General features: G+C 43.2%; 1 protein-coding gene across 1 annotated transcript in view; it reads left to right on the forward strand.

Moving 5' to 3' along the window:
* LOC126100688 (E3 ubiquitin-protein ligase MARCHF8) overlaps positions 1 to 17467 on the forward strand; it is a 93017-nt gene extending 75550 nt beyond the window's left edge. Inside the window, exons 4-6 of the mRNA XM_049911304.1 lie at positions 1346 to 1526; positions 2186 to 2734; positions 15759 to 17467. Coding sequence (XP_049767261.1) covers positions 1346 to 1526; positions 2186 to 2734; positions 15759 to 15977 — 949 coding nt within the window. The 3' untranslated portion in view covers positions 15978 to 17467. The remainder of the gene's footprint in view (positions 1 to 1345; positions 1527 to 2185; positions 2735 to 15758) is intronic.
* The last annotated feature ends 5567 nt before the right edge of the window (positions 17468 to 23034 follow it).

Raw genomic sequence — 23034 nt, forward strand, 5'->3', positions numbered from 1 at the left:
CTCCTTCACGATTGATACACAGCTCCCAAAGTTGTTTCCAGTTCCAGGAGCAGTCTTGGTACACCTCTTGCTGGATTACGTGAAGCGCCGATGCAAATTTTCTTTTATCTCGGTATGTTGTTGTAAATCTTTATCCTTTCAGTGAGGTTTTCAACTTTAGAAATTAAAAAAAAAGTCTGCAGGGGCCAGGTCTGGAGAGTACAGAGGATGAGGCAGCACAGTGATTTCATTAGGGGTGAATGTGCAGGTGCGTTATTTTGGAGCAAGAGGCCTGAACTGTCTCACCATATTTCAGGCCACTTCCTTCTCACATTTTCTCGCAGGTGTCGCAACATGTCCCAGTAATACTGTCAATTAACAGACTGTCTCTGTGGCAGAAATTCATGATGAACTAGTCCTTCAAAGTCAAAGAAAACTATCAGCATGGCTTTGACATTTGACCTGACCTGACAAACTATTTTTGGTCTTGGAGAACCTTTCTCCATCCATTGTCAAGATTGATCCTTGATCTCAACATCATAACCATAGACCCATGTCTCATTACCAGTCATGATTCTCTTAAGGAACACCTTGTTCTCATTTGCATGATCCAAAAGCTCTTCACTGATTGTGTGACGAAAGTTTTCAGGTCTTGACTCGTGAGCCATGGGACGAACATGGCGGCAGCATGATGCATTGCAGGATGCTTTCTCAGGATTTCATGACATGATCCAACTAAAGTATTACATTCTTCTGCAATCTCTTGGACAGTCAGTCTTTAATTGGCATGCACAGTCTCGGACATTCCTGACATGGGCATTGTCAGTACATGTCAAAGGGCGTCCTGAATTAGGGTCATCTGTAGCTTCCGTCTGGCCTTTTTTAAATAGTGTAAACCATTTGTAACGCTGAGTATGGCTTAAGCACTCATCAGCGTAGGCTTCCTGCATCATTTGGTGTGGTTCTGTAAAGGTTTTCTTGACTTTCATGCAAAATTGAACACAGACCCATTGCTCCTCTAACCCTGCCATCTCGAAATTTGCAAACTGTGTGACACAATGTTCTACTCAATACAGCACTGAACAGTAACTAAGTCATACAACACTGAAACTTCCGGCACTTATACTTACACACAGGCGTGCCAACCGCATTTCGCTCGAGCACACCACTGGTGTGAAACTATGAATGTTCCAGAATTTTTTGAACAGACCTCGTACATAATAGCTGGTAGTGTGTACATTTGCCTTTAATTTTGAATCACTAATTTTAGACACATATATATTGCTTGATGTCTCACTGTGATGATAGGACGGTATATAGTCTAGGTAATACATAAGGTAACATTTGTGATGTTATTGCTCTTCAGAATTTGCCACTGTGAAGGAGACAGCGAAGTTCCACTCATTGCTCCCTGCTACTGTGCTGGGTCATTGCGATATGTTCACCAAGCTTGCCTCCAGCAATGGATCAAATCATCAGACATCCGTAGCTGTGAACTCTGCAAGTTTCAGTTTATCATGCAGAGCAAGATCAAGCCTTTCAGTGAGGTAACAAAAGATTAGCAAACTGTGTAAAATTGTTTTGAGTAATAACTGATGCCCAATGTATTAATGCATTTTTCAAAAGGAAGTTCTTGTTATTGTATAGGCAAAGTATTTGATACTTTAGTTTTGTGTACATTACTGTTACTATAGTCTTTTCAAAACCTGAAAGTGATTTTCAATTTAGAAAATTGTTGTTCTATGTGGTACTTCATGTATTCTTGAGAAAAAATTTAATCAGTAAACAGTAAATAATACTACCAATCAAGATTTCAGATCTGATGACAGTATTAGTCAAAACTGAAGATTTATTGATGTTCTGTAACATTAAGATTGACAAAAATCCCCAGTAGAACCATGGTTTTAATTCTCACCAACTTCTTGGCAGTTGTGAAACCCAGTGCGTAAAGAAAATAATTGATTTACTGGCTTATTGTCTTACATATTTGGGGTGGTGTTACTACCCCTTGTAGCAGTTTTTATTTCTTTGTATAATCTTGAATATTTTGCAATCTGATTCAGCTGATTTTAAAGTAGCCTGTGGCATAACTTACTGTTTGTAGATGTTGGACAAAGTGACAGCCTAACAATATATTACTTTTGTACACCAAATGTACATCAATATGGCTGTTTGTCTAATTTAGTATGTTTCTTCCTACTTTCAGTGGGAAATGCTGGAAATGTCAGGAGTGGAAAGGAGAAAATTATTGTGCTCTGTCACATTCCATGCTGTAGCATTGACATGTGTCGTATGGTCACTATATGTGCTGATTGACCGTACAGCCGAAGAGGTGGGGCGAGGATCCCTGGAATGGCCTTTTTGGACAAAGCTGGTTGTTGTGGCTATTGGTTTTACAGGTGGCCTCGTTTTCATGTACATCCAGTGTAAGGCATACGCACACCTCTGTCGTCGTTGGCGTGCCTTCAATAGAGTTATATTTGTACAGAATGCACCGGAGAAAATGCCTTCTGGACCTGTGCAGTATAGTGCACCACCCTTGGCCCGTGAGGAGTCTCTCTTCCTTTCGGAGGCATCTCACGTCTTAATGGAAGATGCTGTGTCAACAAACCAGGTCGGAGCTGAAAGGACTGAGCTCAGCAGTCCCAGCAGCAGTTGCCATGTTACATCACCTGCAGAAGCATTAGGTGCTCCAGAGGAGGCTGTCTCCCTTTGTGAAATTAGCCGTCTGCTTCAGGTGGAAGATGCTTCAGAGGTATGACAATTATGATTTTGACTGTAAAATTGCGTGTTGCAGCTAAACTCTATTATACAATTGCAAATATTTTCTGAAGTACTTTAAATTTTTATTCATGTTGTGAAGAGCCAACCAGAGGGTTAGCTGTGCAAAGATGAGGTAGATAGTTATTGAGACAAACCCGTTTCTTAGTGGGCGAAACCAGGTGTGCTGTCATGCTCTAGTGTATTAGCAAAGTGTATATGCACTGGGACAACATGGAAATCCGTGAAAAACCTGGGAATTTTTTCGTCCAGGAGAAAAACAGGATAAACTGGGGAAATTTTTAGAATTCCGAGAATTTTTCATTGTTTTAATTCTCTGTTAGATTTTTATAGTTTTGATTGGTACGAATTGATGCTCTAACAAATTTTACTTTAGCTCACTACTACAGAATAATACTGCAGCAGTAAAACATAAACGATGGGGTAAAAACCAAACTAGCTCGCTACTGCAGAATAATACTGCAGTAATAAAACATAAATGATTTGGGGGGAAAAACCTTAGGTTGTAAAGAAAATACACTATTTACAACAACAAAACACAGTGCGCACACACAAGTGTCTGCCAACAGCAAAATGTGTCAAAGGCTTTAGGGCGAAGACAACACAATACAACTGCTTCCTATGAGTGTGACATCACAACAGTTAACATTATGTTCAATTGAATTGCCAGCAGGCTCATGCACATACACAGTTGAGTCCCTTATGAGCAGTGTACCTTCCCCCGCTTCTGTCTACCTGAAGTGCGGCTATTAGCTGTATCCGCAGGAGCGACAAGCAGCCAGATGCTACTCGCAAAAAATTTTTCTGGCGTGCACAAGCTGCCAGATTTGCACATGCGTAGAGCAGTCTTAGTTATAGTAGGGAGTGGGTAGTCTCCACGTGACTCTTATTTACATTTAGTGATTTTACTGTTTCCTCTTCATGTACAGCTCTCACGCCAAATGAAAACAAAACAGATTTCTGTGGCTGGGAGCTATCAAGTGAATTAAAATACATTCACGTAATTATATTATGAAAACGAAAGTTGCTACTCACCATATAGCGGAGATGCTGAGTTGCAGATAGGTAAAACAAAAAGACTCTCACAATTAAAGCTTTTGGCTGTTGGCCTTCGTCAGCAATAGACAACAGGCACACACTCTTACACAAATGCAACTCACGCACGTGACTGCAGTCTCGGGCAACCACACTTCGAGCAGTAGCTCCAGTGCATGATTAGAGTGGTGACTGGGTGGGGATGAGGAGGGGGCTGGAGTGGGAAGGGGGAGGAATAGTGGTGAACAGTGAAGTGCTGCATGTTAGACGGATGGCAGGAGAGAGGTGTGGAGGGGGGAGGAAGTCGCAGAAAAGGAGAGAAATAAAAAGACTGTGTGTGATGGTGGAATTACAGCTGTGTAGTGGTGGAATGGGAACAGGGAAGGCTGGAATGGGAATAGGGAAGGGGCTGGATGGGTGAGGACAGTGACTAATGAAGGTTGAGGCCGGGAGGGTTACAGGAACGTAGGATGTATTGCAGGGAAAGTTCCCACCTGTGCAATTCAAAAAAGATGGTGTTGGTGGGAAGGATCTATATGGTCATCCCAATGATTTGTTGCACAGCCTGTGCTAAAGAAAATTGGCTTTCATTAATCTTTTCCACAGAGGCATCAGTTTATGTGAAACACTGTTAGCTAGTGTCAACAGTTTTCTGAATTTGAAGTGCACCTCTTTATCTTTGGCAAGTATGGCACCGTGCCATAAAAAAGAACCAAACATGAGATAATACAGTGCTGGTACACCTAGAAAATTTGCATCCCAAAAGCCACACTGAAAAGCTTAGTATCAGGTTGAGGCTACTTCTTTTTTAATCTTGATGTACGAATGTGCACTTAAGCTGAATTATGCATTTTAGCAGATTTATGAAATTCTGATGCTCTTGCAGTATCCTCTGATGTCCTGTTTTGTTTATGATGTAATGTAAGGTCTTTTAATGCTACATGCATTCGAACATATGGGCTTCCTGCGCACGCACAGTAACGCTTGTTTTCTGGAGCTCTCTGACAACTACTGAAACAAATTTTAACAGGTTGTGGGAAAGTATTGTCAATGGTGGTTTGAAAAACATTACTTTCAAAGTAAATTTAATTTTATGCAAGATGAATTTTATTATGTATGCGAGCATGCTTTGAATTTCTTAAATCACAGAGCATTTGATTCTTATTTAAAGTTTAACATTTTGAGGGCCAGCCACTTAGAAGAATTTCGGGCCCCGAAGACCAGACATTTATGTCATTGTTTGAAATTTTACTGTCACATTTATCTGATGTATCTTAGAGTGGAACACATGCAAAAGAGACCAATATCATTTGTGAAAGCTTAGCCTTTCATGTAGTGCATCACCATCTCGATTTCAATGCTCAGAAACTAAAATGCTGTGTTTGGTGTAATTCGAATATACACTTTCGTAATATAAAAATATGCAGCGTATCTGTTGCTGTACATCAAAGATCTTCCCAAAACGTGTCCCCCCTCCCCCGGGGTTCATTTTCTAAAGAGCTGGGAAACTTTACGCCAGTGTATAAGACCTTAACTGTTGATAAGTTTTACGGTTCAGAGAGAAAATATAAGTCACGTACCATGGAAAAAGTGTATTTCACCTGGGAAATAGTGTATTTTTAACTGGGAAATCCAGGAATATTTTTTTTTCTTTTCGCGTATACACCCTGATAAGGTTCACTCACATATGTGGAACTCTGTCTGAGTCAACACATTATGTTTTCCTTAGTACTTAGAACAACTTCATGGGACCTATTAATCGAAATGATAGGTCCATACTAACCCAGAACTAATTAAGAGAACAGAAAATTTTTCAAAAGTTATTGCGTGCCATTTGTCTCCTATATTTGTCATTTACTTTGGCAACCACCCGTTTTAGACTAATGATTATTGCATTTGTTGAGGGGAAACTTTTTTCAAGTTGAGGATCTCAAAACAGTGTATGGAAATGTGAGGAAGCAATTTATAGAATTAAAACTCCTGTATTTGCTACACATATGCCTTCGGTCTGAAGAAAACTGTTAGTGTTTGACTTCAACAGCTGCAGTAGGGGATGACGATGATGAAGTACTATACTCCTTGACAGAGCGTAGGGGACGATCCGGAAGATCCGCACCACTGTACTAGGCAAGATCCTAATGGAGGTGGTTTGCCAGTGCCTTCCTCTGACCGTAATGGGGATGAATGATGATGATGATGATGATGATGAAGACGGCACAACACCCACTCATCTCGAGGCAGGTGAAAATCCCTGACCCCGCCGGGAATCAAACCCGGGACCCCGTGCTCAGGAAGTGAGAACGCTACCGCGAGACCAGAAGCTGCGGACACAGTAGGGGAGATGATCAGTAAAATTTTTGAGAAAATCAAACACTGAAAATTTCAGGTTGGAATATCAGCAACATTAGGAAAAGGATATATTGCTACTCATTGTAAAGATGAGTTGTTCCATTGCAGATGGACCAATAAAAAGACTGTTAAACATTATAGCTTTCGGCCAAGTCTTCTTGAGAAACGAAAACACACACACACACACACACACACACACACACACACACACACACAATCATTACCACCGGCAGCTGGCTTTAGCCGAAAGCTATAATGTGCAACAGTTTTTTCATTGTGCCTATCTTCAGCTCAGCATTTCATCCCTATTGTTTTAATTTTATGAAAGGGAGATTTTGAGAAAAGGCAGATTTATTATGTTTCCTTTCACACTGGAATGCAAAGTTCAGTTGAAGACTACCCCTAAACTGGCTCAGAAAATGACATATTATTTTCATCAAAGATACTTAGTGGTGCACATGACACATTTTCTGGTATCATAAATAGAAATTGGAGTGAACAGAGAGGGAATGAAATTCAAAAACACCAGCCAGAATTTGTGCAATGTCCCTTCTCCATATGGGATTAGAATGCTTAACAATGCCTGTCTATACAGTTACAGCACTATTCACTATTTAGTGTATCGTGTTGCAACATATAAACATTAGATCTTCAGTTACTTGTATACTGCACCTCACAGGAAAACCCTTTTTGACCTTTATAGTAAAATTTGTTTTAGGAAAACTACCCCAACTCATGTTGTAATGATCTCTCTTCTTAAACTGAGGAAGAATTCTACATCTCTCCAAGTAGTCATGGAAGTGTTACTTTGATGAATTGTGTAGAGAGGACTCTGGAATGCATTTTGGCCCATTTTATGGTGCAGATTTTCAAAACTTGGAGATGCATCAGCTGCTTCCACTGCGAGTTCAGTAGAGATCAGTCAGCTCTTGATATGTTATCCAGATGGAGGCAATGAAATATGAAATAACACCTCATTGTTTTTTTCCAACATTAGGAAATCTTATGCCGCCACTTGAAGCTTTAATATACGGAGTCAGTTTCACAGCTGAGGTTTTTTGTATGGCTACTGGCATTTCTAAACTCTTTCATAGTTGATCAGTACTTCCACTATAGAGATGAGAATTTCCTTTCAGATTGTTGTGATGAAATATTAGCTGTAAAGAACATGGTCCATTGTTATTTGTAGTAGAATTTTCAATCTTTTGTGAATCTGGAATTGACTCTGGAAACTGCAGAAAATTAGTTTCTATTGATTCTTTGAAAATTGAAGTAGTTGGCAAAGAGGACTGGGACAAATTTTGTGTCGTAAAATAGCAGTAGGCTTCAATATTACTCGTTCTTATTATACATACACAAATGTTTCTGTAAATTGGTTCTTCTATAAGTAGAAATTCAATAGTTTAAATAAGACTTTCTCTTCACTCCATGGACCTCTGGATTATGGGCCCACCATGCTTTTACAGTGCAACTCTGCTCCAGTGAAACACCCTGCTAAACCCGCAGGACAGGACAGGTTGTCGGAATTGTGGAAAGGGGCCAAAATGAGTGGCTATCAGTTACACTCGAACACATATAACTTTATTTATTTGACCAAACATTACAGTACAAATTCTTGAACTTGGGCACAACCACTTTCATTTAATTTTTTAAAAAAAAGAGATAAAAAAACAGCTAAAAGCCATTAACTCAAAATTCAGACACGCCTAAAGAAAATATTTAGAGGGCTGAAGGCCTCACGTTAAGTAAGTTCTACAATTTGGCTGAAGGCCCAAAATCTAATGCTTAAAAAGCAACAACTTAAGTTTAAAGACGGTTGAAGGCCCATGATTTAAGACTCAAGGTAAAAATTAAATTAAAAAATACACAAGGCTGAAGGCCTTATCTTCAATTAGGACGAAGGACCCAAACAATCGAATACTTGACAAGCAAGGAACTTTAATTTTAAAATGGCTGAAAGCCCATGACTTAAAACACCACTAAAAACAATTCAACTTTAATTCAAAACCATCAGCTATGAGCCATTCAAATACACACAACAGACAATAAGAAAAGGCAGTGCAGGTAATGATGCTCAGAAGTTTCAGGGGTCGGCCACCACTTGAAATGCTAACAATCACTTAGGTGAGACAGGCAGTCAGCCCAATCATTCTCGATCCGACGACACCCCAACCAACAGATAGTCAACGGACCCACTAATAAGGTAACTTGCGCTCCACTCGACCAGCACACAACCTGGGAGTCCCCCCTGCGGGTCCGGGGGTTAGAATAGGCCCGAGGTATTCCTGCCTGTCGTAAGAGGTGACTAAAAGGAGTCCATCCCCCTCACGGGGGTAGTTAGCGCCTGCGTCCGGAGACGGACGGTTCCACGACCTATAATTGTGGTCTTTTTGGTTTTTCACTTCTCGTTTCTTCCTTCCTTTGGTTGGTTCCTTTCTTTGTTCTTCTCCACCTCACTGACTTCCTTACTCTTTTCCTTGACTTCTTCTCCATGCCTTCTCATTGCCTTCTTTTCCTCGCCTTCTCATTGCCTTCTTTTCCTTGCCTTCTCATTGCCTTCTTTTCCTTGCCTTCTCATTGCCTTCTTTTCCTTGCCTTCTCATTGCCTTCTTCTCCTTGCCTTCTCATTGCCTTCTTCTCCTTGCCTTCTCATTGCCTTCTTCTCCTTGCCTTCTCTGGTCTCCGCCTCGGCGTTTGAGACAGTCTGTCCTCTTTCTCCCTCTCTCTCTTTTTCCTCTTCTTCCTTCCTCCCTGTGCGTGCCTGAAGGCCGACCCACGCGTTCGCACGCGTAGCCGGTGACGGGGTAACGCGTAATTCCCCGCCCTGGGTAGACATGTAAGGCACGCGCGTACCCCCTGGTAAAGGCCAGGCCCGGGGAGGGTTGATTGCCTGAGCTGATACCTTCTGACCATGCCGATTGGTCCCTCCGTCTGTTTCTCGGGAGGTGTGACCTGAGGTGTAAACATTCACCTAAGGCGGGAGTGCCCTCTGAGAGGGTCCCCACAAGGAAGGAGCGCACCATCGGAGACGCTGGCAATCATGGGGGATTCCTCCGCAATGGATTCTACTCCATCTCTCTCGACTTCTGCCCAAAAACGGAAACGTGACCAGCCACCAGTGACAAAAGTACTACCGCCTGCCCCACAGTTCCTCGTCGTTTCTCGATCTGAGGACAGAAAGGATTTTTCCTCTGTCAACCCTTTCGTTATCCAGAAGGGCGTAGATGCCATAGCCGGATCTGTCAAATCTTGTACCAGGTTGCGTAACGGTACCTTATTACTAGAAACTGAGAGTGCCTTTCAGGCACAAAAACTGCTTCGGGCCACACTCCTGTACACGTTCCCTGTCCGGGTGGAGGCCCACCGAACTTTGAATTCGTCTCGTGGTGTAGTCTATACTAGCTCCCTCGACGGATTGACTGACGAGGAGATGCAATCTTTCCTCGCTGAGCAGGGCGTGACGGCTGTCCATAGAGTCATGAAAAAGGTCAACAATGACCTTGTACCGACCCGGACGCTTTTCTTGACCTTTGATAGTGTTAAGCTGCCATCGCGCATCAAGGCGGGCTACGAGGTTATTTCTGTTCACCCCTATGTCCCGACATCTACGCACTGCTACCAGTGTCAGCGTTTCAATCACACTCGACAGTCTTGTTCCAATGCGGCTAAATGTGTCACTTGTGGCAGGGATGCCCAAGAGGGTGACTGTCCACCTCCGTCTCCTCGTTGTGTGAACTGTCAGGGTGACCATGCCGCATCCTCCCGCGACTGTCCTGTCTATAAGGAAGAACGCTGTATCCAAGAAATTCGGGTCAAAGAGAAAGTGTCCACCTCGGCTGCTCGCAAGCTATTGGCTAGTAGGAAGCCCGCGCTGCTCCCAGCGGGGAAATGCAGTACTGTCCTCGCCTCTCCTCGGACTACCAGGGAGGTAGCAACCCAGACATGCGATCTGACCTTCAGCACCACGGTCGTCCGTTCGGCCAGTGCCAAGATCGCGTGGTCGACGTCTCCTCTTCCTCCCATCACCCCACAGACACCAGCCCCTTCATCAGCTTCTGCTAAGACGAAGACCCCGAAGTCAGATGCACGGGCCTTCGAGAAGGAACCATCCCGTGCAGACTTCCTACGTACCTCGACCTCCCAGCCTTCGACCGGTACTTCCACCAAACGTCCTTCCAAAAAGGCTCATAGGAAGCACAGTTCTCCTTCTCCGCCACGGCGCATTTCTTCTCCTGCGCCACCCAGTGGTTGCCGCCCCAGGCCATCATCCGTTTCGCCTGGCCGCACCGCTGGTAGCCGTACATCTGGCCGTTCACCGGCGGAGGAAGCTCCCCCTCCCGGCCATCCTCCCGAGATGGCCGATGAACCTATAGACCCAATGGACGATGACTGTCCGCCTACTGATGGCGGCGGCAGTGCTCGCTCGAAGCCAGGCCCTCAGCGGCCTTCGAGGTGACCCCTTCGTTCATCTTCCTTTTCTTACGATGGCACTTATTCACTGGAATATTCGCAGCATTCGCTCCAACCGAGAGGACTTGAAGTTGCTGTTCCGCTTGCACCGTCCGCTCGTCGTAGCCCTCCAGGAAACGAAGCTACGCCCATGCGATCAAATTGCCTTGGCACACTACACCTCTCTGCGTTTTGACCTACCCCCTGTGGTAGGTATCCCAGCTCATGGAGGGGTTATGTTGCTGGTCCGGGATGATATTTACTACGATCCCATCACGTTGCACACCGGCCTGCAGGCAGTTGCCATCCGCATTACTCTCCCCACTTTTACGTTTTCCTTTTGTACCGTTTACACTCCATCGTCATCTGCCATTACCAGGGCAGACGTGATGCAACTTATTGCTCAGCTACCTGCACCATTTTTGTTAACTGGAGACTTCAATGCCCACCATCCCCTTTGGGGCTCTCCAGCATCCTGCCCGAGGGGCTCCTTGTTAGCAGACCTTTTCAAGCAGCTCAATCTTGTCTGCCTCAATACTGGCGACCCTACTTTTCTTTCGGACACATCTCACACCTATTCCCATTTAGATCTCTCTATACGTACTCCCCAACTTGCACGCCGGTTTGAGTGGTATGCACTTTCTGATACATATTCGAGCGACCACTTCCCGTGTGTTATCCATCTCCTGCAGCATACCCCCTCTCCGTGCTCCTCTAGTTGGACCATCTCCAAGGCAGACTGGGGGCTCTTCTCTTCCAGGGCGACCTTTCAGGATCAAACCTTCACAAGCTGCGATCGTCAGGTCGCACACCTCACGGAAGTCATTCTCGCTGCTGCTGAATATTCCATCCCTCACCCTACTTCTTCTCCACGTCGCGTACTGGTCCCCTGGTGGACCGCAGCATGTAGAGACGCTTTACGTGCTCGTCGACATACTTTACGCACATTTAAACGCCACCCTACAGTGGCGAATTGTATCAATTATAAACGATTACGTGCTCAGTGTCGTCGTATTATCAAAGAAAGCAAGAAAGCCAGCTGGGCTGCTTTCACAAGCACCTTCAACAGTTTTACTCCTTCTTCTGTTGTCTGGGGTAGCCTGCGCCGGCTATCTGGCACTAAGGTCCACTCACCAGTTTCTGGCTTGAAGGTCGCGAATGACGTCCTTGTGGCCCCTGAGGCTGTCTCCAATGCCTTCGGCCGCTTTTTCGCAGAGGTTTCGAGCTCCGCTAATTACCACCCTGCCTTCCTCCCCCGCAAACAGGCAGAGGAGGCTAGGCCACCTAACTTCCGCTCCTCGAATTGTGAAAGTTATAATGCCCCATTCACCATGCGGGAACTCGAAAACGCACTTGGCCGATCATGGTCCTCCGCTCCAGGGCCTGATTCTATTCATATTCAGATGCTGAAGAACCTTTCTCCTGCGGGTAAAGGTTTGCTTCTTCGTACATACAATCGCATCTGGATTGAGGGACATGTTCCCGCATGCTGGCGCGAGTCTATTGTTGTCCCGATTCCTAAGCCGGGGAAGGACAAGCACTTGCCTTCCAGTTATCGACCTATCTCACTTACCAGCTGTGTCTGTAAAGTGATGGAGTGAATGGTTAACTCTCGATTGGTTTGGCTGCTCGAGTCTCGACGCCTACTTACCAATGTACAATGTGGATTTCGTAGGCGCCGCTCTGCTGTTGACCATCTGGTTACCTTGTCGACCTTCATTATGAATAACTTCTTGCGGAAGTGCCCGACCGCGGCTGTGTTCTTTGATTTGGAGAAGGCTTACGACACCTGTTGGAGGGCGGGCATTCTCCGCACCATGCATACATGGGGCCTTCGCGGTCGCCTCCCTCTTTTTATTCGTTCCTTTTTAATGGATCTACAGTTCAGGGTACGTGTGGGTTCTGTCCTGTCCGACACCTTTCGCCAGGAGAATGGGGTGCCACAGGGCTCAGTTTTGAGCGTCGCTCTCTTCGCCATCGCGATCAATCCAATAATGGATTGCCTCCCAGCTGATGTATCAGGCTCCCTTTTCGTCTACGATTTTACCATCTATTGCAGCGCGCAGTGTACACGTGTCCTGGAGCGCTGTCTTCAGCGTTCTCTTGACCGTCTTTCCTCCTGGAGTGTCGCCAATGGCTTCCGTTTTTCTGCCGAGAAGACGGTCTGTATTAACTTCTGGCGCTACAAAGAGTTTCTCCCACCGTCCTTATGACTCGGTCCCGTTGCTCTCCCAATCGTGGAGACAACCAAATTTTTAGGCCTTACATTTGACAGGAAACTTAGCTGGTCTCCACATGTGTCATATTTGGCCGCCCGTTGTACCCGTTCTTTAAATGTCCTCCGTGTTCTCAGTGGTATGTCGTGGGGAGCGGATCGAACCGTCCTACTTCGTCTATATCGGTCGATCGTCCGCTCCAAGCTGGATTATGGGAGCTTCGTATACTCCTCTGCACGGCCATCCATCTTACGCCGCCTCAACTCCATACAACATCGGGGTTTACGACTTGCAATCGGAGCATTTTATACTAGTCCCGTAGAGAGTCTTCATGCTGACGCTGGCGAATTGCCACTCACCTACCGGCGCGATATACTGCTTTGTCGGTATGCCTGTCGGCTATTGTCAATGCCCGACCATCCGTCTTATCGTTCCTTTTTTGACGACTCTCTCGACCGTCAATACGGGTTGTATGTCTCTGCCCTGCTACCCCCTGGAGTTCGTTTTCGTCGCCTCCTTCAACACCTTAATTTTTCACTCCCTGCAACCTTTCGAGTGGGCGAGAGCCACACGCCACCTTGGCTCTAGGCTCAGGTCCGCGTTCACCTTGACCTCAGCTCGCTCCCAAAAGAGGTTACCCCCGGTTCGGTCTACCACTCCCGTTTTTTGGAACTTCGTTCGAAGTTCATCAACATGACTTTCATTTATACAGATGGCTCTAAGACCAATGACGGGGTTGGGTGTTCCTTTATTGTCGGGGCACAAAGTTTCAAATACCGGCTCCATGGCCATTGTTCGGTCTTCACAGCTGAGCTCTTTGCCCTCTACCAGGCTGTTCTTTACGTCTGCCGCCACCGACATTCTGCTTATGTCATCTGCTCCGACTCCCTGAGCGCCATCCAGAGCCTCAGTGATCCGTACCCGGTTCACCCTTTCGTACACCGGATCCAACGCTCTCTTCAGCAGCTGGTGGACGTCGATTCTCCGGTTAGCTTTATGTGGGTTCCTGGCCATGTCGGTATCCCTGGGAACGAAGCTGCAGATGCCGCGGCCAAGGCTGCGGTCCTCCAGCCTCGGACAGCTTCTTGTTGTGTCCCTTCGTCCGATTTTAGCAGGGTCATTTGTCGGCGCATTTTATTGCTGTGGCATGCCGATTGGGCTGCACTTACAGACAACAAGCTTCGTGCCTTAAAACCTCTTCCCGTGGCTTGGACGTCTTCCTCACACCCTTCTCGGCAGGAGGAGGTCGTTTTGGCCCGGTTAAGGATTGGACACTGCCGGTTCAGCCATCACCATCTGCTGACGGCTGCGCCGGCGCCGTTCTGCCCATGTGGGCACTTGCTGACGGTTCGACACATTTTAATGTCCTGTCCAGATTTTAACACACTGCGTCTAGATCTTCACCTGCCAAGTACTTTCGATGCCATTTTAGCGGATGACCCATGAGCAGCTGCTCGTGTTCTTCATTTTATCAATTTGACAAACCTCTCTAAGGACATTTGATGATGCTGTTTTTTAATCCTATGCCTGTCAGTCTGTCTTTTATCGTGTTTTCCCTTTTAGTTGTTGTTTTAATCTTGTGCCTCGCGGTGCATTCTTAACGTCGTCAGGGCGCTAATGACCATTGAAGTTGAAGTTGTGCGCCCTAAAACCACCAAAAAAAAAAAAAAACGGGAAAGGCATGGACGCCCACAACCAGGCATACATTAAGCTGTCAAACTACACACCATGCTGGACAGCGACAATGTGGTGAAGAAAGGACACTGCCTGAATTTACGTCAACGGCCAGATGCAGGTAACCGGAACATTAATGGCCACAAGGCAGAAAATGCTGCTGGTACAGTTCAATTGCAAATAACCAAATGAAGTTAGACTCCACCGGATGGAGGCTAAACCTTCGCCAACTCGAACACATATGTTGTTGCTCGCGGGAATGTCCCAACAGCCAACAACAAGAACCAGACAGCACAATGTGAACAGTCTTGACTTACAGATAAATTAAAATCCAAACTCAACTTTCGTGTCCAGGGTCAGTGAGCCACATACCTCGTAGCAATGGGAACAACCCCCCACACTCCGACACCACGTAGAGGCCTCCAATAACGTTATATAGGCCTCTGCTGAAGATTAGTTGAGACAAAAGCTGAATTTCAAAGCTGCATGTTGTTCCTCGCGTGTTACCTGCATTGCAGTGGTAGGTGATACTGAACATGTCTAAACTTGCCTGCCTCTCACAGGTAGGAACCAGGAGTCCCAACAATTTGTCAGCCCAACAATTTGTCAACAATTGTAGTACCAAAAATGTTCACCAACACTACTTTTCAGACTGATAGAGGTGTTGGTGAATGGTTTCTCATTACCAGTACAGTTGACTGCTTCTCTCAGTTGGTAATTTTTTTTTAAAGACATCGCCAGTTTCCTTTCACACCTTCCCCAATCCTATCTTTTGCTCTTTCTCTAATTACATTGTCGTTGACAGGATGTTAAATCCTCCCTTTTAGCCAGTAGTTTGCATTTATGTTATTAGAGAAGAGTACACTTTTGTGGCACATACTTTTTGAGAAGAGATGAGCAATTCAATGAAAAATGGAAGTGTCATATTAGAATACTGAGTTCTGTACTTCTATGTATGTGGTAATGCACAAATAACTCGCAGGAGAAAGGGTGTGGTGACAAAAGATCTGTCTCTGTAACTGAGTGGTCAGAGTGGCTGACAGCCATGCAGGAGACCCAGGTTCGATTCCAGGCTGGGTCGAAAATTTTCTCCACTGAGAGACTGGATATTGTGTTGTCCTCATCATCATTTCGTCGTCATCGACACAAAAGTCGCTGACGTGGCATCAACTAAAACGACTTTCACTAGGCGGCTGAGCTACTCCAGATGGAGTGTCCTGGCCAATAATGCCATACAATCATTTCATTTCTATCTTTTTTTTTTCTTTCCCTTAGGATCCTGGACGATCTACAGCAACACCAGCTGTAGCATCCCTTAGTGCCAGCAGCAGTGAGGAATCATTCCCTTCACCATCGACACAACTTCTGAAGATGCCGGTGTCTCCAGAGCGAGCAGCGCGGGGAAGGACAGCTACCGGTCCACAGGGTCGATCACTTGGCTCACAGTCTCCACTCCTTCATGACGATGGCAGTGGTGCCAGTGGATGCCAGTGAAGACTGCCAGTGCTAGTCTAACAAAATTTCATATCCAGTAACAAGTCACTTATGTGAGTTAATTCTTTTAAAGAAACTGTGGAAGTGTCCTCTGAATTTCTTTTGTGTGCATCACAGCAATGTGTCAAAAAAATTTACGAAGTCCTCCAGGCCAGTGTATAAGCAGGAGACATTGGTGTAACTGATTTGCCTTTTTAAATCGTGCCTGAGTCATATTATACATAATTATTGTCTGTTGTTAATTGTTTGTAGTCCGCAGTACTCCTCTTTAAATTTTCTGAAATTTGTATCTGTTGTAGAAATTATAACATTGCGTTATATGTAAGCAGAGTGAGAAGGTGGGAAATGTAGGTTAAACTTGTATGCAAAATGAGGTGCTAATAATAAATTGTCATATATTAGAAATCGCAAGAGTAAAAGACTTGTGGCTGGGAAGCACACGCGACTACAGTGAGGCCTAAATCTGACATTTTACTGACATATTTATTATTTGTCAGGCACAAATGAAAATGTTCCAACAACAAAAATAAAATTATCTGAAAATATTTCCAGCTCAGATTATCTTAAATCAGTCGTAGCAATCCCACTGCTGATAACACAATCATGTCTTAAGTTATTAAATGATTAAGAAAAATATTCTGAATGCAAACTCTGAAAGTCCTGTCAAAGTCACCATTTATTGTAACCAGTAGTGAGTAAACATTTCACAATCGCAGAAATTGTCTCCTCGAAGCCACGGCATTGTTGTGATGAAATAAAGATTGATTAATATCTTTCGTGCTGTCCTGAAGCAAGTTTCAGATGATGTTCATTAAGAGCTGATTAGAAAATCAGGTAGTAACCCTACATTTGAATCGTTCCACATCTTGGTAATAGAAAATGAAGGATTAGCACTTGTAATTTTTAAAGCAACTTGAGTGTTACTAGATAGCATACAGTGGGCACCAGAGGTTCTGCAGATATTCTGGATCTTAGTGAGGAACTATAAAGTAATGTAAATAACACTTAGGCAGAAGTGATTTGCCTTTCAGAGAATTACAATGTATATGAAGAGTAGGACTTGCATTAAAGATATTGGGAAAAATTTATTGCAAGACAAATGGAGGATCTTCTAGTGTCATTGTAATTGCAGATTATTAGTGCAAGCTCAGGTAGCAGTGGCACTAGTAACATTAAGTATATTTTAAAAACTTGGACAGATTACGACACAGAATAAAGTTTCCTAAATTTATTTTTAGAATTAGCAATCACTGAATTCGTGGCAGATGAAAAAGTGAAGCTAATTTTTGTTTTTAATTATGTCAGACACATTCAATGAAGATGTACACAAAAAGTGATAAAATGTCAAGGAAGTCTCAAACAATTACCAACCATTGTAATTAGAACTGATGAATTGACAATTGTGAACAATGTTTTTATCTACTCCATCTTGAAAGGATGGAAATTACTGACATGATGGCATATCCATTATTTACGTATATGTTAAGTATAACTTTATATTTAAAAAGAAAGATGATGAGACTTACCCAACAAAAGCGCTGGCAGGTCGATAGACACACAAATACACACAAACATACACACAAAACTCTAGCTTTCGCAACCAACGGTTGCCTCGTCAGGAAAGAGGGAAGGAGAAGGAAAGACAAAAGGATTGGGTTTTAAGGGAGAGGGTAAGGAGTCATTCCAATCCCGGGAGCGGAAAGACTTACCTTAGGGGGAAAAAAGGACAGGTTTACACTCGCACACACACACATATCCATCCACACATACACAGACACAAGCAGACTTGTGTCTGTGTATGTGTGGATGGATATGTGTGTGTGTGCGAGTGTAAACCTGTCCTTTTTTCCCCCTAAGGTAAGTCTTTCCGCTCCCGGGATTGGAATGACTCCTTACCCTCTCCCTTAAAACCCAATCCTTTTGTCTTTCCTTCTCCTTCCCTCTTTCCTGACGAGGCAACCGTTGGTTGCGAAAGCTAGAGTTTTGTGTGTATGTTTGTGTGTATTTGTGTGTCTATCGACCTGCCAGCGCTTTTGTTGGGTAAGTCTCATCATCTTTCTTTTTAAATATATTTTTCCCACGTGGAATGTTTCCCTCTATTATATTCATATCATTAAGTATAACTTTGTTATATTCATATTATGCAACAACCCCTTTTTAAATAATATTATAGGTCAGTGATGAAATGATGGAGAAAGTATAACATAATATGCACAACAGTAAACATTAAATATATGGAGCTATACAGAAATATAGTTACATGGAAGTCAAGATTATACAATGTTCCCAGTCCACTGCTTTGTAATATTATTTGTAAAACCTGCTTTGCATAAATATGCAGAAGTGTACTAGTTGAATAGGTGCTGATGGTAAAAGTGTAGTGTCAAGATAGTTCCACATTCATAAGGAAATATTTTGTGGAACATATTTGCTTGTTACTGGTGTGAAAGTACTCACTGATTTTGAAGTATATGTATGTGAAAAATAGTGATAGGTGTGCTAAACTGAGGATCTTTGAAAACATGTTTTTGTATGTGTTTAAACTTTATTTTGTTTGAGTACTGCTGGAAGAATATGTTTTAGATTTCTTCCATACTCAAAAATACTAGCTAATAACATTAACAAGTACTTATACAGGACAAAAGTGGAAAAAAAGACTGAAATTATTAATTTGTGGTACTTAATCTGATTGTCTGTGATGTAATATAACATAATTTTGCTGAATGTCAGCGGGCTGTTAAGAACATTTTTTGTCTTTTGAAGACTCTGATTTTTATGAGGGAACATCAAGAACATGTTTGTTGGATTAAATGTTTTTATATTGAAAAGAGTAATTAAAAACCTTAACTTAGGTCAGCCCAGATTTCCTGTTTTTGAAACTGACAAGAAAATAACATCAAAAAGCTACAGATAATGTTTTAATGATACACAGTATCCATTTAGCTGGATGAAACCTCATTTCCTCCTCTGAGCCGCCTCCTGTTCTCTTTTCCTGCAACATTAGTCTGTCGGTGCTTGCATCGTTCTGCAGCTGCCTATGTGGCTAGTGTTGATGTGTTTTCTAGTAACTCTCGTTCCTGTAATATTGTCATATATTCACTAATCAACAAGCATTTGCACACCAGTGACACAAAATGGCTATGGCAGATGGGCACTGGTGACCTAGGAGTCAGTAAGTGCTTGATGAATAATGAGATGATCCTCACATTTTCATGTAATCATGATATTGTAAGTGGCATATCATTTGGAAAAATTCCAACCTTTCTTCCCTTTCTTTGAAAGATGTGGCTCCTCTCAATCTCACCTCATTGTTGAAAATCGCAAAGTGATCTTTGGAGATGTAATATTTTTGCTGTGAATTCAAGCTGCGGTTTTTGAAGTCAGTTGGTGATTGCCCACTTCGAGGAAGTGGAGATACATATGTTCTTGCTTACCATTCTTTCATAGAAAATACCACAATACTTGGTCCCACTATTTTCAAACTCCAAGTACTTTATGAATGTGCAACTTGTGCACTCACATCTTGCAATTACTGCCTGCCTTGAGTAACAAGCACCCATTGTGTCTTGAAACCTCTAAACTGATCTTTTTTTATTGTCTACAGGTTGTTATCGCTTGTGAGTAGTGCATCCTTTTAGGGACTATTTTGCAAATGTGCTTTCGTTGTATTCCATAATAGTAATCTGTAAAACAGGTCATATTGATTTTAAAGCACTTAATCTTTCGTGAATTTTTAACGAATGCTGCCTCCCTGGTGCCGTGTTCCTTCAATGTGACACACTTGGTACGAGGATCACATCATACATGCTGTATGCTTATCAAACTTCCTGTCTTATAACTTCCTGAAGAAATGTTTCCCAGTTTTTTATATCACTCTTTCAGAAGGAATGTGGATCCTCTGGTTGTTACATACAAGCAATATTCACTGAAGTTTGATCACTGGCACAACTACACTGCGGGAAGAAGAAAGGAGGACACCAAGAGCTTGTCGACTGAGCTGAGGGAAATTTTATTGACACACTCTAGAGGACGTATACAACTATCACACTGACAGAGCCACATACATTTGAGTACAGTCAACAGGATGTGTGAAATGTCAGCAATAGTACACTGTATACCTTCCTTCTGCAGCAATTCGGGCTTCAATTTTCCAATGGAGACAGCTGCAGAGGTGATGAATTTAATCTTGCAGAATGGCCTGCAATGCACTTTCCACCTACTGTCTTAATTGGGCCAGATATCTTGCCGGTCATGCTGACTGCACAAGATGATGATTCATGTAGTCTCAAACATGCTCAATGAGAGGCAGATCTGTGCTTCGTACTGGTTAGTGTAGTTGACGTACTCGTTGCTGAGCACATGTGGGTGGCACAGGATACATACATTGTCTTGTTGGAAAAGCACATCGCATTCTTGGTGCACCACCAGCAGCAAGATGGGTCGAATTGTGTTTAGGATGTACTGTGCACTGTTCAGTCAGTGTTCCCTCTATGGTTACCAGAGAACACACTGTGATGCCAGGTGTTGGCCCTATGTGCCTCTGTCATATCGTTCCAGACTCACCTGTAAGACACCACGCATGCCTACTAGCACCTTTGGCACCAGAGCAGAAGTGACTTTCACTGCTGATCACAAGTCTCCATTTGTCTTTCCATAAGCACCTACAGTGACACCACTGGAGGTGGGCTGCACGATGTTGGGGTGTGGGTAGAAGATGCCCTAATGGCATGCACCATCATGGTTGCGAATGGTCCTCGCTAATACCCCCCAGAGTAGCAGTGTCCCGAATTTGTTGTGATGTCTCGGTGTGACCTGATATGGCACTTTATAAGATGTTGTTGGGCATCTTTGCATCGCCACAGTCTGGATGCAGACTGATGGGCATGTGCACCTTCTGCTAACCATTGGTTACAACATCAGCACACTTTGGAGATCTCTTGCCCCACGTGTAATGCAGTTCTGTGGTATGACTACCCAACCTCACGCAGATCCATTATACACGCCCCCTGTCAGTTGCACAAAAGGTTCACATCCACTCTGTTGTTGTTGCATAATAACAATGTGGCAAACACAGATGGAGCTCCATGTGCTATGGCAAACTGCTTGCTAATGACTTTGGAGGCAAACAACTGATGCAAAGCTTGCAACTTTCCATTGCTGATAATGCCCATGTTTGATTGTCACATGAACTGCCCTCTCGAAATGTCCCGTGCAAGTGTGGCATGCTTTAGTCACTTGTGTCAAGGAGTTCATTTTTCATTTCCCAGTAGTATGTGTCTAAGAAGTAAAACTTGCATTCAGCAACCTAGTATGTTCTGTAATGAAACTCGTGACAGATCACAAATTTTGATGTGGTTCATATTTGTGGATGGAACCTTAGAGGCATTCAGCTGTACTTCATTAATCTTTCAAGTAGTCATGATGCATATATCCACCCATGATCTGTTCATTCTGAGTTGGTTCAACTGTCAAATCCATCTACAGCATTTTGAGGCTTATGACTAATGAGAATTATAATATTGTTACATTCCTTCCAGAATTGTGAGTTTCATGCATTAGACGATATAATGCTTTTAATTGATGCTTCCTCCACTAGATATTATCTCTCATTAGTTACAGTAATGTATCCTTGTCCAGTTACAATATTTGTCTCATGAGTGCACATGTCAAGCAACTGTCAATAAGCATGCTGTTTGGTTTATCTTGCAGTGGTAAAAATGAGCTATTTCTCAGATTCAAAAATAGAACACCTGGTTTTAGAAAGTGATGTCAACTTGAGTGACAGATCTGATTGTTGGCAGGACATGGTCAATGAAGAATATGTAAGTGATTTGGATTCAGAATCATCTGATGACTATGTAGCTCAGCAATAGGTGCCGCAAAATACTTTTGTGCATGTTAGTTCCTCTCGACAGTACTTTTATTTACCAGTAACAGTGGTATAAATGTGTCCCTAATACAGAATGGTATGATGAACTGTTTTTAGTGTTCTGTTGATGGCTCTTTGTGTAAAACAATGACTGATCAAACAAACTTATACTCACACATCAGTACATAAATTATCATTCCAGATTAGCAGCAAGATCTAGGGTTTGTAGATAACAACAAGAATATGAGAGGCATAAACAAAGAGTGATTTCCAGTTATAAAGCCATCAAATGGCCAGGGGCAGACAGAGAAAAATTATCAGAACAATTTTCGCCTTATTGAACACTACATGCATAAGTGCATATTTTCTGTACAGAAAACGTGGAGCAGTTGTCTCGGGGTGCAGTTGACTATATCATCACCACAACGAGAGTCATCAGTTGGACTTCTAACTCAACACTGAAAAGTGACTTGTCTTCTAACGCAACATTTTCCAGAATGTTTGCCAACACAGCAGAGAATAGATCAATTAGGGAATGTGGAATATGCATGAGAAGAGACCTTTGATAAGAGACATATTATTGGTGTGCAGAATGTGAAGTACTTCTTTGTGCAGATAGCCTCATTCTATCCATTTCTTCCGTTCCATTCTATTCTCACACGATATTTTCATTTCCACAGTTGTTTTTGCACGTCATTGCCCCTGTTTCTCAACTCTATCCAACAATATCATAATATCATGTGGGGTCTTCCTCATTCAGCTCCTCCTGCACACACATTTCAGATAGTTGATTAGCTTTTTTTTCTCTACCATTCTCGTAACATTCCCATACCATCTCAAATGATGTTCCTCGAGTGCTATATTCATTGCTTTCTTCTGCCCAGTCTTGTCTCATATTCTTTCATGTGTAATTCTGTCTCTTCTCGTCGTTCTTACTGCTCTTCACGTAAACTTCATTTCTAAGGCTATACTTCTCCTTAGGTGTTTCTCTTGTAGTGCCAAACCCTACATACCATATGCTGTAATTGATTCCATATTTGCACTGTAAATTTACATTTTAGTTTTCTTTTTATCTCTTTCCTCCATGCTGTTGTGTTATCAATCTGGTAGTACACTGAGACTGCTTTCTTTGTTCTGTTTAGCACCTATTGTTCTGTTCTCCCAGGTATTCCAAACTGTCTATTTTTC

The sequence above is a fragment of the Schistocerca cancellata genome, chromosome 9 (genome assembly GCF_023864275.1).
Source record: "Schistocerca cancellata isolate TAMUIC-IGC-003103 chromosome 9, iqSchCanc2.1, whole genome shotgun sequence".
Classification (NCBI taxonomy): Eukaryota; Metazoa; Arthropoda; class Insecta; order Orthoptera; family Acrididae; genus Schistocerca; species Schistocerca cancellata.